Source organism: Sinocyclocheilus rhinocerous, unplaced genomic scaffold (assembly GCF_001515625.1).
Source record: "Sinocyclocheilus rhinocerous isolate Xijiao unplaced genomic scaffold, SAMN03320098_v1.1 scaffold1300, whole genome shotgun sequence".
In the NCBI taxonomy this organism is placed as follows: domain Eukaryota; kingdom Metazoa; phylum Chordata; class Actinopteri; order Cypriniformes; family Cyprinidae; genus Sinocyclocheilus; species Sinocyclocheilus rhinocerous.
In genome coordinates this window covers 805,861-824,950 of record NW_015666578.1, presented here as the reverse complement: position 1 = coordinate 824,950, position 19,090 = coordinate 805,861, and the positions used below count along the sequence as shown (strand labels likewise).

At 40.5% G+C, this 19,090-nt stretch overlaps 1 protein-coding gene across 1 annotated transcript in view; it reads right to left on the bottom strand.

The window, feature by feature from the left end:
• Positions 1-4,589, bottom strand: part of LOC107732910 (CTP synthase 1-like) — a 12,742-nt gene extending 8,153 nt beyond the window's left edge. Inside the window, exons 1-3 of the mRNA XM_016544351.1 lie at positions 4,415-4,589; positions 3,388-3,568; positions 1,223-1,393 (exon numbers count right to left, since the gene is read on the bottom strand). Coding sequence (XP_016399837.1) covers positions 1,223-1,393; positions 3,388-3,568; positions 4,415-4,540 — 478 coding nt within the window. The 5' untranslated portion in view covers positions 4,541-4,589. The remainder of the gene's footprint in view (positions 1-1,222; positions 1,394-3,387; positions 3,569-4,414) is intronic.
• Positions 4,590-19,090: the final 14,501 nt, after the last annotated feature.

The following is a 19,090-nucleotide window of genomic DNA, read 5'->3' as shown; positions in this document are numbered from 1 at the left end:
ACGCGGTGCGACGCGCTCATTTTTTCCAGGCGTGACCGCGCCGCATCGAGATAAACACATTTCAACTTTTCAGAATGCCGCAAGCGCACCGCGGGTCATGTGACAAGAACCAACCAATCAGCTTCATCCTTTCCCGTAACAACATTGAAAGCTCAGCCAAGATGAAGGAACAGCTGATCATAGCTGTACAGGGATAGCCATTTTTTAAATAAATTTAGTAGTAGAGCTACTGCAAGCGATTTTTAGTGCTGCAGATCCATTTACACTTTGCTGAAACTTCGGCGTCTTCATGGACAGCGCAGGTCAAGGTTGCTTAGCAACGGCAGACGCCTCCGGAGCGCAAGCGCCCGAACGCTTTGGGAAAAAGCAGAAAGCGGCGCGCCTAGCGTTTTCCACGCGTTTTTAGGCGCGACATGTGAATGGCCCCTAAGCTGTTGTAAATTACTCTACAAACATACACCTTTGTTTACTTCTGTGTGTTGCTCGGCAACCACTTTGTTGGAACCACAACTGTTTCTGAGGAACTACATTGTTTGGTGGAAGAATACTGTTTTTATTAATATCATTACACTTTATTTGCTTTGTTTTATTTTGTGAAACCTTGCTACATATATGGAATAACCGTTTTATAAAAGATATAAGCCCCGTGAAGCTGTGGTTTACAGTGAATTTATAACAGCTAAAGGGGTTTTAGCAACACCCCTTAGCTGTTATAAATTCACTGTAAACCACGGCTTCTTGGGGCTTATTGCTTTAATGTATTATAAACAATAGAGCTAATGTACATTGCACATGACGACCTGCCGATTGTTTTTTACACTTTACTGCGCGATCTAATCCTTGTTTAATATTGACTAAACGACATTTCATTCAAATGTCCACTTAATCTTTAATATTACGACAGAAATGCTACAGCCACTGTAATTTCTTGCATATGTGGACATCGAAACGTGTAACTCGGGAGTGCGGGTTTGAGCTTTTATTTTGAAATCGCGATGAACAGTAGCACGTTTCGAAAGATATTGATGTTTTCTCCTGTGCTTGTGTAGGTTTAGAAATGATTTACCTTACAAATCTGATAAAATGGTGCACGCTGCGTTCCCAGATCAACGTTATAATAAATCCAAAACTCACAACAACATGCAGGCAGAGATGGAGTTTGAGACGCTCCACACATGTAAATGATAACAGTTTGTGAAAGTACATAAGACCTCCGTCTCACCCTGTACGGTTTTGCCCAGGTAATCTCCCCTGCGCTCTTTGTTGATAACAGACTGGTAGATTTTTCCGGTGGTCAGGTTGTTGTCTTTGGTGAGCCTGATGTCCAGAAAACGCTCATAGTTGCCCAGATCCAAATCCACCTCTCCCCCATCATCCAAAACAAACACCTCACCTACACAAAATACAACACATTCATATAAAGACCACAGAGCTCTACGACCATCACCCGTTTTAATAACAAAGATGTTTTAAACTCTATATCTCAAGATAGATTTATACACGTTCTCGAGTAGTGAGTGGTTGTGATGCTAAGGAGTTGTTTTGTAGCTACGAGGTCGCTTCTGAGGGGTTTGAGCATGCTCCGAAGCTATTAGGGTGTGTTGGGCGATTGCTAGGTGGTTGCTTGTTTTTTTCCAAGTGGCTGTTTAGCATGTTGCTGTGTTTTCTCAGGGAGGTCTACATGGTTGGTTGTCCACCCCAAAGTCTCTAGGATATACTGGTCTCTAGACTTCTAGAATTGTTATCAATTGAAATTAATGTAATCAGATTTCAGATTTTGTCTGCAATTTGACCTATTCATTTATATGTGGATTACATCTATTCTAAAACAATTAAAATTGACATTTTTGAACAGTAAGATTTTAAATGTTTTTTTTAAAGAAGTCTCTTCTGCTCACCAAGCCTGCATTTATTTGATCCAAAAATACAACAAAAGCAGTTATATTGTGAAATATTTTTACTATTTAAAATAACTGCTTTCTATTTGAATATATATTAAAATGTAATTTATTTCTGTGAACAAAGCTGTATTTTCAGCATCATTACTGCAGTCTTCAGAGTCACATGATCTTCAGAAATCAGTGTAATTATGCTGATTTGCTGCTTGTGTAGCCTTATACATATATTATATACACATTATATATATTTTTTTTTTTTCTTTTTTTGGGGGCGGGGTTTATAGGATTATAGAAATTAATACTTTTATTTAGTAAGGATGCTTTAAATTGATCAAAAGTGATGATAAAAACATTTATAATGTTACAAAATAATTTTATTTTCAGATAAATGCTGTTCTTCTGAACTTTCTATTCATCAAAGAAACCTGGAAAAAAATTCTACTCCGCTGTTTTCAACAACAACAATAACAATAAATGTTTCTTGAGCAGCAAATCAGCATATTAGACTGATTTCTGAAGATCATGTGACTCTGAAGACTGCAGTAACGATGCTGAAAATACAGCTTTGTTCACAGAAATAAATTACATTTTAACATATATTCACAAAGAAAACTCCTTTTAAACAGTAAAAGTATTTCACAATATTACTGCTTTTGCTGTATTTAGGATCAAATAAATGCAGGCTTGAGCAGAAGAGACTTCTTTCAAAAACATTTAAAATCTAACTGTTCAAAAACTTTTGACTGGAAGCGTATATATTTACCAGATAATTGCCTAGTTTGTTCAAATAATAATAGTGATGCTTGCATTTAGCAAGCAGCTTCTTTTGTGGCAAGTTATAATCATTTGTTGTCCACTTAAAGGGTTAGTTTACCCAAAAAAATGAAAATTAGCTTGTGTTTTACTTCCTCTCGAAGCATCCTAGGTGTATATGACTTTCTTCTTTCAGACGAATCCAGTCGGAGTTATATTAAAAACTGTCCTGGCTCTTCCAAGCTCTATCATTGCAGTCAGCAAACGGATCCGCGTATGACAGATAACGGAAGTGAGAGAAAAGTGTTTATTACGTTTGAAATATGGATATTTTTCTTACAAAAACTCATGGATTCGGTACAGGGGGCCTTTATTCATCCCCCGGAGCCGTGCGAGGCACGTTTTATTATGAATGCGCGCGCTTTATTTGACGACTTGTGGACTGTTCAACTGCAACACCCGCTGAGTGGCATTAAACAGCTTGAAAGATCAAAGACCATTTTTAATATAACTCCGACTGGATTCGTCTGAAAGAAGAAAGTCATATACACCTAGGATGCATCGGGGGTGAGTAAAACACAGCCTAATTTTCATTTTTGGGTGAACTAACCCTTTAAGATTTGTAGATTTAAAATGAGTAATCATCTTATTTGATCTGCACGACACTAACACTGACCTGTAATGATTGATATCAGACGTGGATGGATCTAATCTATGAGGAGTGGTGTGGGGTTACCGTGCTCGTACGGCGAGAAGGTCCCTGCATCTATGTTGATGTAGGGGTCGATCTTGATGGCTGTGACGCGCAGGCCGCAGGACTTGAGGATGGTTCCCACGCTGCTGGCTATAATGCCTTTCCCGATGCCCGAGATCACGCCGCCCGTCACCAGAATATACTTCATTCTGCCAATCACAGGCTGGACAAACGAAAAGACAGGATTTATTTTATATGACAGTTCATGGTTGCACAATTTAAGGGAGCATTGATTTGTATGGTTTCTTGTTAAGAAGCAGATTTCGTCATCATTTAACAAGTGCAATCTCACTCAAGCCAAACTCTGTCTCATGAGCAAACACTTCTTGAAGTGCTGAGAAAGCCTTTGACTGGATATCAAATCAATGATCTATGGGTTTCCTTCTTCTCTATTAATACTTGAGAACACTGTCCTCACCACTTGCATTAATCACCAAATATCTCAAAGTCAGAGGTTTACAGCAAATCACACTGCAGTGAGCAAATAAAACTGACCAGTGACTCATGCATTGAAACCGTAGGAAATAAAGTTACACACATTTTTTACAGCTGATCGTCTCCATGAGGAAAATATCATGCTATCCTTGGCAAAAGTGTTAAGCATTACCATAGTTTCTAGTTACTTACTACAGCCATTACTTATAAAAAGATAAAATATGAACAATGTATCAATTACCGTCAGAAAGCTTTCGATCATGCGGTTTTGTTAATTTATTATTTGATGATAATGTTCGTAATTATACCAAGCTACCACACTTAAAAAAAAAGAGCAGTAGCTGTGGTAGTAACACTGAATAACATGGTAAAAGATGTATAACTGATAAAAATAGGACCATAAGTTTGTTACACCTCTATATAGAGGCTACGATACCAAAAGATGATCGTTTAATAAAAAACAACTTCGCTTCGCTTTCTATATAACTTAGTAACGTTATTGTGGAGAGTGCTGTGGTGTCTCTAGTTTCCACATCCTTCGCGAGCACGCTTCCCGCAACAAAGCTCAACTTACCGGGTGATCTGATGAGATATTTGGATATTTAGTGTAAAATGCTCGACCGGCCCGATGTGACAGATGTTGAACGATCTCTACAGCACAAAAGCAGCTGTTGTAAAGAGAAAATAAACGAGTGCACATCACACTTGCGCTCGCCGCTCATCTACACGTGCTGCTCGAGCTCAGACTGCAAGCCGGAGCGTTTCTTCTTCTTCTTATGTGACTACAGTTCCCAGACTCATGCTTATTCATTTTATATAGAGAAGAATTTAAAGCAGTATGGCCAATGCGAAGTCTGGTAATAATTGTATCTTCTCTTCTACTACCAAAATTAACTCTTTCAACCCCAACTTGATTTTGAATATGATAAAGATGTCTTCCTCTCTCGTCCTTATTCCAAACTTCTTACCATCTCATTTTAATTGCTGTTCTAATTTTAGCCTTAACTTCTTCTTTGCTTAGTGGAATATCAACTTCTATATGTGATAATTTCAGCGCCTGTTTTGCTAAATGGTCCACAACCTCATTTCCATCCACTCCCACGTGTGCTGGAACCCACACGAATCTTATTCACTCTATACATACATAAAATAATTTCACAGAAAATGTCTTGTCTTGAAGATCTTCCACTGATAAGGCTTGATAATGCAGAGAATGAATCTGAACATATCACCGCATTCATTGGCCGAGTATCCTCCATCCACCTGATAGCTAATAATATTGCTACCATCTCTGTAGTGTAAACTCCTACTTGATCAGAAACTCTTTTACCAATCTTGATTTGATAAGTTGGGACAAATACAGCTGCTGATGCTCGTCCTGTCTCGTGATCTTTGCAACCATCAGTGAAAATTGAGATTGCCGAGTTGTAATTCTGTTCTAGATACAGTTTAACCATAACATCTTTTGCTATTACTTTATTTTTGTCATTAATCATTTCTTGCAAATTGAAGTCTACTAATGGTAAAGGGAATAACCAGGGTGAAATTGGTGACACTACTACTGTAGGGCTTATTTCTTATTCCACATGACTGGGCTTCTTCTTCTGCTATCCTTCCAAAACTTCTAAACTTGTCTGACTCATATTCCTAACAGTTTCCCAATACTTTTTTAATTGGATGAGTTTCATTATGTCCCTGAGGAGGCGCGTTTCTTCTTCTTCTTATTAGTTTTATGGCGGATTGCAACCATGACTTATCAGGTGCATACCGCCACCTACTGTATCGGAGTATGCAGCATGGATTATATCTCAATGGACCTCATTCATGAAACACGAGCAGAACTAATTTTTGTGTAAATCGTTCGTAAAGCTGTTCTGACGTAAATTTTCGGACTCATGAAAGTGTTCGTATTTTCCAAATGTTTTAGTTGGTACACAAAACATTTACACCTGCTCCCAGCCCCGCATAAATGGTGTGCAAAACATCCAAATGTTTTGCTCATTGATGGCGCTACATTTTAATAAACTATTTACCTTACATAATCACGTATGTATCACGCAGCATTTTAATAAAATATACAGTAATTATATACAGTATGTTTGTGTTTTTGTTTTTACTATTATTATGAACACCAGTATGCTAATAGAATCTGCAAACTTAACACTTTAGCCTAATCAAATAATTAATTACTTCTGTTAGGGACGTACCAATTAGACTGATAATTATTATGGAAATGGTTTTCTATAAAATGGCCAGAATCAGGCATAACAGTAAACATTTCCTATGGCTGATATAGCGCTATTGCTAGATTTGGCAGACAGAGCGCTGCATAAAAGACGTATTTTTAGAGACTGTGCAGACTTACTTGCAGAGAATGATGACTGGTTGATTAGTCGTTTCAGACTATCCAGACCACTTCTTTTGTATTTATGCAGTATATTGGAGGCCAAACTCAGAAGGGAAACAAGAAGATCCCACAGCCTTCCTGCACACTTGCAGGTGCTGTCCGTGCTTGGTTTTTTGGCAACAGGAACATTCCAGCGGGAGATTGCAGACAGGTCAGGGATATCTCAGTCATCCATGAGTCGCATCATCCCAGATGTTCTTGATGGCCTAATACGGCTACTGCCTCAATATATAAAATTCCCCTATAACCTAGTCCATCAGTTGGAAGTGAAGCAGAGATTCTTTGCAATTGCAAACCTGCCAAACGTCATCGGGGCAATTGACTGCACACGTGCATCAAGGCGCCATCAAATGATGCATTTGCATTTCTGAATAGGAAAAACTTCTTATCTTCTTATCTTTCCATGAATGTGCAACTAATTTGTGATGCTAAATGAGCCGACCTCCATACGTCATCCGCCCAGAACTGCTTCCGTGTACAACAGTGAGCGCAAGCTAGATTAACGTGATTATTAAGTTTTGAATATGGATATTTAAAAACGCATCGATTCGCTACAGAAGGCCTTTGTTTACCCCCCAGAGCCGTGTGAGACACTTTTTTATGGTTGAGCGCTTTTTATTTAACTTGTTTTGGACTGAAGCATGCAACACCCGCTGAGTGCCATGAAACAGCTTGAAAGATCAAAGACAATTTTTTATATAACTCCGACTGGATTCGTCTGAAAGAAGAAAGTCATATACACCTAGGATGACTTGAGGGTAAGTAATTTATGGGCTAATTTTCATTTTTGGGTGAACTAACATTTTAATGTAGTGGCCCGCTGGCCAGGTGGAACTCATAATAGTTTCATCCTTCGGAGCAGCTCAGTTGGCAGACGTTTGGACAGTGGTGCAGTTGAAGATGGTATGGTGCGTGGTATGGTGCCTCCAAGGTCGCCTATCCGAAACATGGTCATATCTGTGGCTGCAGTTGCAAAGCGTCAGGAACTAATTCAATATTTCTAAGAGTGCATGTATGCGATTAAAAACAAGCACACAAAATAGTTGCTGTAAACTTTATTTTTTGTGTTTAATTGTGTCACATATTTCCTCAAGTGGCAGCTCTCTCATTTCTACCTGTAAGGCAGGAATAGGAGAAGATCTAATCGCTCCACAACATATTCGTAATGCTTGTGACTGTATCATTTCTACTTTCTGCAGCGAACCTTTCGACGCTGAGCCATATGCTATACATCCATAATCTATAGTTGACCTAATTAATGCAAAATTCATTATTTCCAATGAGTGACACCTGCTGCCAATCTACCCCTGCTAAACATCTTAATATATTTAAAACTTTTTTGCATTTATTAATTATTTTTTGTATATGAATTGCAAATGTCAGTTTTGAATCAAACCATGCCCCCAAATATCTTATTGTGGCATTCTGCTATCAAAAGCTTAACACAACGCCAATTATGGCAATGAATAGACTACACCACCCCGGAAATTGGCTGGGGACCCACAGGTACACCAAGTACCACAAGCACCCCAATTCTGAAGGGAAAAGAAAACAAGATGAGAGACAATGTCTCTCATCTTGTTCCGGGCTGCCTGAACAGCAGCGCGGATATGCTATTGAGGGACGGGATTCCTCACGGAGAATGGAGACTGAACCCTGGGACAGTGAGGCTGATCTGGGAACGGTTCGGGAAAGCGGAGGTAGACTTGTTCGCGACAGAGGAGAACACGCATTGCCATCTGTTCTTCTCTCTGTCACGCTCTCCCCTAGGCGGGGACGCACTCACGATGCCGTGGCCGAATGCCCGTCTGTATGCGTTCCCCCCGCTGAAGATTTTGTCACAAGTGCTACACATAATCAGAGAGGAGAAGGCATCAGTGTTATTAGTTGCTCCGTATTGGCCAAACAGGCCCTGGTTTCCCGATCTGCTGGAAATACTAACAGCTCCCCCGTGGCCGATCCCGCTGAGACGGGATCTCATGTCTCAGGCGGACGGCTCGATATGGCACCCCAACCCAGAATGGTGGAAACTTCAGGTGTGGATGGTGTGTGGGAACCGGTAAACCCGGGCTCGTTGTCTCGCCGCGTGATGGACACGATTACGAAGGCGTGAGCCCCTTCTACGAGATGCCTGTACGCTTGTAAATGGGCAGTGTTTGAGAGATGGCGTGAATCGAATGGTCGGGACCCGGGAAATTGCCCCGTGTCTGACATTCTGAATTTTTTGCAACAACGAATGGACGGCGGCAGTATGCCCTCCACTCTTAAGGTTTATGTTGTGGGGGATTTGCATGCGCTCTCTGTGAATGTGGACTGCATGCAGTTTGGACCAGGTGATTGTAACGTCACGCTCAAGCCAAGATTGGGCTACGTGCCTAAATCGCTCTCGACACCGTTCAGAACTCAAGTGATGGCTCTTTCTGCTTTCACTGCAGAGTCGGAGACTTCATTGGATGCCTCCCCGAATCAGGTGTTGTGTCCGGTGAGGGCTTTGCGAGTTTACATCGACCGCACGGCTCAGTTTCAGCAATCTGAGCAGCTGTTTGTATGCTATGGAGGCAGCGCCAAAGGGCAGCCTGTCTCCAAACAACGGCTATCACATTGGGTGGTCGACGCTATTGCCTTGGCATATTCCAGCCGGGGAATGGAATGTCCTATTGGTGTCAGAGCCCATTCAACGAGGGCGGTTGCCTCCTTGTGGGCGTGGACTAAGGGCGTTTCTATCAAAGATATTTGTATGGTGGCTGGATGGTCTTCGCAGAATACCTTTGCCAGATTCTACAATTTGGACGTGTGGTCATTAGCATCACAGGTCCTGTCGGTGAGTACGACCCATGGTTCTACCTGCAACCACTAGCCGTTTGACTGTGCTGGTGGTTTCGACTAGGTCGTGTAGGGGGATCGGGGGCGGGACCATTGTCATGTTCAGACTGTGGCGCCCCGGATGTGGCCATTCTCTATGTGTATTAGTATTGTGCCCGGCCTTGCAGCTCACATGCTTTGTTGCACTGTTATATTACATACTTGTATGCGTTTGACATGACTATAATGTCTTAGCTTTGTATGGCGACGGCGCTGCATCTTTCTCTCAATAAGAGACCTGCCATCGGTCATGGGTTTTGAGTAACCTGATTGGATCCCTAGGCGGGAATCTACATCCAATCCCCTCAAGGCATGTCGCAGGGTCGTATTTGATTGGTTGGGGATTATTTTGAGTGTCTTGCAAGAACTGTTCATGCTAGCTCCGCCAAGCCCGAGCCTTTTTACTTCGCTGCTTCCACGGCGTTGTTCTATACAGTCCCCAAGGCGTTAACGCCATGTCGAGAGACCGTTCTCGAGAGGGAACGTCTCCGGTTACTGTCGTAACCTCGGTTCCCTGAGAGACGGGAACGAGACATGGCATAGGCCGCTGTGTTCACTGCTCAGGTCTGCTGTACTGTTGGTTCATTCGGAAGATTCTGAGCTTATGCCGCCAATACGGTGCATTATATAGTGGCGGGGGCTATTTGCCGTCTTGGCTGGCATTGGCCAGTGAGAGTTGCAACTTCACTGGCGTTGTGCAATAAGATTTCAGGTAGGTTAGGAAGGAAGGGAGTCCCCAAGGCGTTAACGCCATGTCTCGTTCCCGTCTCTCAGGTTACGACAGTAACCGGAGACGTTTTCTGTTGGGAATTTGTCGTGTCGTGCCGTGCCGCATCCAGTGTAGACCATAGATATGTATATGTATATATCTATGGTGTAGACAGCATCACTGATTATAATGAGTTCCATAGTATTTTGTCGCGCCGCCACTCGCGTCCGGTGTAGACACAGTTTAACATTGGTTTTGCTTTGTTTCACAGAACTAATCATTGCCTGGGTTGCGTACGTATGTGCGGGGCGGAGCTTTCAAAATAGGGGCAAGACCCTTTTGGGGTAGGGGCATGTTTGTTTTGGTGATTTCAAATGTCAACATTGGCTACCAGAAATCGCTTACCCCACCTTTAAAGTCTCACAAAGATAAACATTCGCTCAACACGTCTGTGTTACTCCTCAGCCACCCTGTAAATTAAACAAGTCTCAAATTACCCTTTTTGACATAGAATGTTCATAATGCAACTGCCACCAGTAGCTCTTACCTCCTGGACATAAACATGGCGCACCAAGAAATCACATCACTTTCGAGACCCTGAATGACGCGTTTAGTTAGATGTCAGTCTCATCTCCTTTTATACCCGTGGAACATACCATTTCATCCCCAATAACTAAGATGGTTAATCGCATCACCACATTATCACATTCACTTGTTCTAAAGGTTTACCGTATAGCTTTAATCTAATATTATAGGACCTTCTCTCTTTTTTGAAAAACAAATTACCTGCGGTTTCGACACTGATAAATGAAATCCCCATTTATCTGTCCATTTTTCCACTTCATTAATTGCATTCTGCATACTTTTAACCACATATTGAATATTCCTACCTCTCTTCCACAGAGCTCCGTCATCTGCAAACAGAGACTTTTCAACTAGGAGGTGCCTTTCGTAAATGTAACAGACTTTCTCTGGGCGCCAGAGTTGCGAAATCACGATGAATATTAATTACTGATTCAATAGTAATAACGGATAAATAAATAAGTAAGGAAGGAAGGAAATAAATAAATAAATACATATGTTCCCTTATTGTAAATATAGATATTAAAAATACATTTATTAATATTGATTTTATTCACTGTTCCAAATAATTACAATCAATCTTATGATCTCTGAACTTAAAGTCTTTAAAAGTATAATAAAATTTTTTTAAGAAAAATAAATAGTTTACATGCATACAATTATTGAGTTAAAATGCATTAAATAAATATCTTAAAATGTTAACTTTGACATGACAACATTTTGTAAAATTATTTACTTATTAAAAAAAATGTTTTGGAAACCCTGCACTAATGAACAAAGTTGTCTCCAACAAAACTTATAATAACCTGCTCAAATTTTATTTATTTATTTATTTTTTGTACACAGATTTAAGTAAGAAAATTTCAATCATCTGTTACAACAATAAGACTTCATTTAGAGTTTGTATTAATGTATGCACTCATCTCCAAAAGAAACAGACCACGGATAGTGATTCTTCAGTGAACAGTCTATAAGAGATTTGAGGCTTGAGTCCATCAAATTGAGTTTTGAATCAAGACAACAACACAAGGACATAGGACTTTTTTTTTTGTTTTTTGTAATGAACCTGGGTCATGGCGTGTATCAGGTCTCAGATCATCAGACACCCTCACTCAGACACCCTCACTCAGGTGTCCCAGCTGTGGGTGATCAGTCCAGTGTCCAAATGGCTTGCCCTTCTTAAGCCAGAGCCACCTCTATGCTTTTTTTCTGCTGTTTTGTTTATGTTCTTGATGACTCTCCTTTCCTGCAACCCTCTGATACCAAGGAGGCTGAATGACCGATGCAATGACTGCCCTGCAAAGCCCCTGGCTAATCGATGAAGGTGACAGAAACTAGGGCTAACAGTAGCATTAATTTGCTTGTCAAGTTTGAAACTACTATTAAGATAAAATCCTAAATCCTTAATGTCAGAAGTAAGGTGCGGAGTAATACTACCCAGGTCAATGACATTCAGATCTGTGTTCTCCTTTGGCCCGAACAAGATAATTCACGAGTTCACCCTGCAGGAGTCGGGGTGGAGGAGGAATGCTGAAAGACTTTAGAGAGAATGAAGGTAAGACGGCTTAGGCTATTTATAGAGGTTCTCTCTCGAGCTGATAGGATAGATGATGTGATTGCTGATAATGAATTGGCCGGGTTAATTATCTGTACGTGCTCCTCCCAAACTTTGCTAATAAAACATAATTTTGCATTTTATCATGATCAAATCTGACCCTCGCAATGTGTTCCAGAAACTTAAACTGCTTCCATAGATCGACCTTCAGCTGCCAGTCACATGCTGACGCTAGCAGTAACGTTGAGGCCCTGATCTTCACCTGAGGTCTTTCTTCCCTTGCACCACTCCTCAAATACATGCCACTTGCAATAATAAAGGGAGCGTGTATTTAGAAGAGGCTCTAGCATTCTGAAAAGTAGCAATAACATGTGGGGGGACCCCCAATGTGTTTAAGTTTGCCCTCTCACGGGTCAGGCCCAGAGGGCCACTCTGTCCAGGTGAGGATGGTAGATTTCCCTGTTCGCTTGGGACAGGAGGTCCGTGCGTAATGGGAGGGGCCACGGCTGGGCATACAGAAGAGGGATTATCTCTGCCAACCATGGAGATTTGTGCCACCTGGGTGCTATCAAAATCAGAGTCAGGCTCTGTTCTTTCACCCTGACCAGAGTAGGAGTTATAGGAAGAGTGGAGGAAATGCGTAGAGCAGCACATTGGGCCATGGGTGGGCCACCTGCTCCATACTAATAGCTTGTGAGCTAGAGCATGAGGCTTGAAGGAGCGCATACCCCCTGGCGGTTGATATGAGCCACGGTTGTGGTGTTGTCGCAAGACACCAGCACGTGATGCCCTTGCAGGCGGGTCAAAAATGTTTCAGAGCCTTTCAAACAGTGAGGAGCTCCAAATAATTTATGTGGGCTGAGTGGAGTGTCCTTAGCCACACACCGTTCACTGTTCTGCCCTCCTGGGTGGCTCCCATCCTGTTAAGGATGAGCCTGTCATTGCCACTTTCTGCAGTACCGTTTCTAGGCATGGGCAAACTAGGCGGTCGCCGAGGGCGCCACCAGCAGGAGGGGGCGCCAATGAGCGCATGTGCTGGCACTACATTTTAGCAGGGTTGTGATAAAGAGTGGCACGGCCAACCTGAAATATGATTGCTACCCCCACTGGATCCCCCAACATCATTGGGCTAGAGTACTGTCAATCTGACGATGCCTGTATGCCATTGGATCAGAGCGCTGTCAATTGCTGCCGGATTGTTGCATGCAAAGTTTGCATTTGGAGCGCTCAACAACACCGTTAGATCAATGGGTTCTGTCAGTGCTTTGGCAAGGTAACACCTTTTTCTTTGCCATGCAATAAAGCTAAATTCAAAGGCCAATTTAAAATATTGGTGTAAGTAAAAAGTGAACAAAATCAGCATTTTGTTAATGCAGTACTTGTGGCAGTCGAGAAGTCATGCTGAAAAATTGGTCAAAAAGGTGTGCGTTTTTGCGCCAATGCATTGTTAAAGGATCAGTGTTTTGTGTAATATTCACATATAAAACTTTAACGACCAATTAAAAAATATTGGTATAGTAAAATTTGCTAATTCACAAGATCAATACATCCTTTATTAAACCGCTTTGTTGAATTTAACGCATCCTTACGGAAGTGTTGAAATGCTGAATCAATTCATTCACTTATAATTTCTAAGGCAATTTATGAAGGAAATAATGCACTTTTGCGACAGGCACACATGCATTGTAATGGAATTCATCTCCAGACTCAGAAATATCACATTCTCGCGCATTGAAGCCGAGCGCTGAAATTTCTCTCTTGAATCGGCTATAATCAGCTAATCGTCTATATATGTCAGGATCTTGAGACCTGCTATTCTCAGCGGGGAAACTAAGGAATTTCCTGCGCGAAGGATAGCAGGGAGGAGACGTTGAGGGCTCTTACCGCCAAAGCCGAGGCTTCATTAGAGGCCTGATGAATTGACGCAGAAAAACTATGCATTTTGCTGGGGAGAACAGGCTTGGGTGGGGCAAGCTGCCCGCCTTGATAGGGGTTAAGGTGTCTGGTGATAGAGGGCTCGATGGCGGGGGTCACCCATTCCAAGATTTGCCATATCCCTGACCTCAAGATCCGCAAGACTGTGTTTGAGATCGAGCAGATCTCCCTGGTAATACTACATGTGTTTCGCACATGCAGGGAGGATGGGAAGACAGGAACTGCTTTCTAGGGCCAGGGGAGGGTCCAAAACGTTTCCCCTCGTATGCGCCCCTTTCCTGGTCTAATGCATTTTGACGTGCCCGCCATTCGATATTGAGGAACAGACAGTAGAAGGACTGGGGAAAAAGTGAGATAAGAGGCGGGCAGCCTAGTAATAAGTGCGAGCATGGGCGGCTTGCAGAGTAAAACAGTTGACCTGGTAAAATTGACAAACACTTCTGGTGGAGGCTGATCCAAAGATGTGTCCTCCTGTAGACAATTGTGAGTCAAACTGACGAGCTGTTGAGTATTAGGTTCAAAGGCAGCTCCTGTCTGTCAAGCCAGACTTGGTGCAATTGGATGCTTCTGCAGAGGTCAGGCACGGATGCCCTTCCCATAGGCGGATCTCGAACATGAGATGATGAAAGAGAACTTGTGAATGGTAATGTAAATGCATTTGTACAGTTTTAGTTGTGGCTTAAGAGTCCAAGTATTTCACGCTAATGAATATTAGAAGGCAGTAATTTTACATTTAAAAATATATTTTCTCTGAAATTACTTTACAAGTAAATTACAAGTGTGCAGGTTATATGTATGGAATAACAAATTTGTTTGGTTTTTATTACCACAATAATTGCTAAATTGCTGAACTTAATTAAAATGTGAAACATTTATCATTGCATTGTGTTTATACAAACAGTTTATTTTAATAGTTGACAGCATTCTTGTGTCCTGTAAACAGTACATTAATAGCTCATGGAATCCACAGCCACTTTCTCAATCTAAGAGTCTGCAGTTTCTGCTTTAACCAGCAGAGGTCAACTAAACCTCAAAACTGCTTACCTAATATGTGCATTTTTATGCCTCAGAATGTTGGACTTGTAGGTGATTTCTAGAATTCAGTCTTTTATAAAGAAAGATATCTAAATTGCTCCTTAGTTTTATCAAGTGATAAGAACTCTGCGGTAAGGATTCTTTTCTTCATGTAATTGATGGTGTAATGTTGTTTTCCAGTTTAAATAGGCAGGTGGCAGTGTACCCCACATTATTACACAGCTTCTCTATCAATGCCACTGACCTTGAAACGTGCTGCCTGCACAGTGCTCATACTCATCTAAGTTAACTTCACCCCAAACCCAGCTAATAAGGCTTGCCTTGACCACCTAAAAACTGTTAATTTATTGGGAGCAACCATTCAATTTTTAACAACTCTGAGACAAAGGTCAACAATTAAAGCTAAACCAAATCAAGACTGGCTCTATAAAACATGGTAAGGGGAGTGTTGGAGTCCGATTGCCTGGATTTCTATAGATGGAATAAAAATGGCTTAAAGCTATCCTGAAATGGCATTCCTTTCTCATTTCACTTCCATATGTGAAATAAATCTGAGTAAAAAAGGATATTCAATGGTGAAAATGGCACAACTTAATTTTATTGTGCATAATAAGATGAGAAATATGTATTAATAAGAAAGTAAGTGCAGTTTTATATGAACTTATATAGACCTCATGCAGCATGGAGTGAGATCACTGGAGGACATAGACAGATCATCTTCTGTCATATGTGACAGTGTAACTGAGCTCAACCTACTATTATAGAGCTCATTTTCTCAGTAGCCCAGAGGACACATATTGTCCTCTTTAACCCTCATCAGATGGTTCACTCATTTATACAGGCTCTGATCTCCCGCTGCCACTCTAGAAGAGGCGGAAGTCAAATATAGAGAAATACAGGGGCAGAGCGACAACAGACAGTCAGAGTAAGCGAAAAGACTCTTTTAGTTCATCTCCGACGACAAGGCTGATTTAATGAACTCTCCCCTCCCCCCAGCAGCAGCTCTCTAGTAATTTCCTCTAATTAAAACTCAACCAGAGGAACCATATTTGGAGAGATACAGTCAGACAGATCTGCCACACTAGATCAGTCATGCACATACTCAACATAGTGAGCTGCCTACACTGACAGCATTTTAAGGCATCATAGGTATGCTCTCAATGCAAAGGCTGTTCCAAACATTGATGAATACAAATGATGCCTTCTTTTAAGATACATCATTCTAGCTGAGTTCTAACTTCTAAGGCCTTCACATATAAATGCTCACTGGAAAAAAGATGGTGGAATGAGTGTGAAATTTGAAAACTATTGCTGAAAATTATTTATAAAATAGTTCAATCAAATCAAAAACAGCAGCCCAAGCTCATTGGAAAAACATGCCTGAGGTGACATTTCTGCAAAATGGTATTAAATGGCTTCTTTCACATTTCAACACTTGGCACTTTCGAAGTGAAATGTCCAGTGAGTGGCACTGTAAGCGTATTCAGTTATATCCAAACCAAATAGATGTGAATCTGCCATCGTTTCATTTCGCTGATTGTTATACATATCACGGAAGTTCAGTAATTTAATGTCCTGCGAGTGGCGCTAAAATGTGAATGCTGTATCACATTTGAAAATAGTGCAGCATCTAAATCTAAAACGTTTTAACTTAACCGATAGTGTTAACAAAAGAAAGCATGAGATTAAAAGCATTTGATGAAGAAACCATGCCATTTTAGTATTTGAGATCTTTTATCAAGTGACTTGCGTTTTGCACGAGTGCTCCACATCATAAGTGAAACACTGTACTGGGTGCGCTACCGAGCAAGTTTACTGCAACTAAAAAGCCATGCATGTGCAGCTAGTTAAGTTATGTGATGCAAACATCAACATGTAGTTAACAAATCATGCTCTGGTTAAAGTGTTTTGAGTTATGCATAACTTTTTTTTTTTTTGCTCATTAGGGTATTGCATCATTAGCTTCCCTGTTAACGACCTGCTAGAGTCGAACTCTATTGGGGTCACATGGGTCCTTACTGTCAGGTACTGTTGGGAAATTTAATTTGATGAAATAAATCTATTCTTCCAGACTGCACAAACATTTAAACTTGCCTTTTCTAAAAACACTTCACTGATGTTTTCACATTGTTGTAGGAAAAAGTTCCAGGTTAATTTTTCCGACTTCAAGACATTTGACTTAGTGCCCATCTTGGTAACACTCATGCAAATATAATACCTATCTACTTGATTGGAAAAAGTTTAATTAAGTTTCAAAAATATATAAATGATAATAATTATAACCAGCAAAATCAGGCAAACACTGGTATTCTTTTTCTCTCTTTGTTATTTTTTTTCTTTGTTAGCTGAAATGAGGCTACAATACGGTTAATTTTCAGTGTTTAAACTGCATGCGCACTCTAGAGGATTTCATTAGCTCAAATGCATGATTGCGCTTTGTGCACAGTTTGTCTTTAGTACTTTTATTGCCCTCTTGCCTGCACTCCATCGCTGTCATGTATCTCATTATGCAGAACAGATGACATTTGAGCAGGCGTTCTACACTGTGAGCTATCTTCATGTTATCTGGGCGTCTCGCTGAGCACAGAGTCCTCACCTCCACACAGACATCAGCTAATTGCATTTGCACTCTCTCTCTCTCTCTCTTTCTCTCTCTCTCTCTCTCTTCACAGTGATTTAGAGACAGCTGGTGCTTTTCCTGGAGCTTAGATACTGAGAAACATGAATCAGTCTCTCCCTCTCCTTTCTCTCGCAGGTTAAATACTCCTATAATGATTCTCTCACTGGTCATTTATACATAAATGCGTCGTTCCGAGTGAGAAATGACTGTGAAGACAACAAGAACAATGATTTTTTTTATCTTTCAATGAAGAGTTAAGTTTCGAGATTTCACACATTTGTAATTCATGGTTATCATTCTTATTTGCATATATAAAGCCAATAACATTGATTGTATTAATATACAAATACAGCTTGCCACATGACCTGTTTTTATAATTGCTGTGAAAATGTTGCCATGTAGGTCCTCTCTGGATGTTAAAAGTCAATGTATACATATAAAAGAAAAAAATATTATGGTGTCTTCATGACTATAGTAAATGTGAAATCAGATACAATGTGGGTACCGGCCAACAAACCCCACAAGGAAAATAGATTAAAAACATAATAAAATACAGCTGCAAGCAGCGATTATCGGTGTTAAAGTGCTTTAAGGCATTTAAGCACTTATGAAAAAAGACATTACGTATTATTTAGTAAGACTAACCACCTAAATCAATAATTGAAAACAGATTTTTTGGCAAATCTAGGTAATTTAACATAGAAATATTATGAATTTTAATGTTTATGACTGTTACAGCGCCACCTGTGGTCGGATTGGAGGAGTTTGCAAAATTAGTTTTTTTTTTTAAAATAATGTCAAATATTTAAAGAACAGTTTGATTGACAGCAGTGAGCCTATAGGCAAAGTTGTTCAGAATGAGTAGATTGATCGTACGATGTGAAGATCTGGTGTATTCATGAATATGCGAACACTTTTTGCAATTTGAAGTCATTTACCATAGAAATATAGTGTTTTTGAAGCCTTTTTGACTGTTATAGCATCACCTGTGGTCCGATCTCCATGAAACTTTGCATGCTTGTTAAGAATCACCTGTCGCATGTGCTCACCTAGTTTTTGTTTAGCTTTATAGGCATTTGGGTATATTTGGACACGCCCCTTTTCTAAACGACCCCATTATAGCCACCCAAAGGGTAAAGTTAAAGGAGACCTATTATGCCCCTTTTTACAATATGTAATATAAGTCTCTGGTGTCCCCAGAATGTGTCTGTGAAGTTTCAGTTCAAAATACTCCACAGATCATTTATTATATCATTTTAAAAATTATTTTTTCAGACGCTTGCAGAAAAAGGCTTTCCAAAACAAAGTTACTGGGTTAATCTTTTTCACGTTTCCTTGGTTGGTAGATGCACCGGGGACCTGATTATAGCACTTAAAACCTGGAAAAGTCAGATTTTCATGATATGTCACCTTTAAACATTTTATTTTTTTTGATAATTATTGACCTAGGGAGTCCATAGAATTGTATTGCAGTGTTTTTTTCAAGATTGAGTTAAAAACCTAGGACTAGTTCGCAAAGGTGTTTTTTTTTTTTTTTTTTTTTTA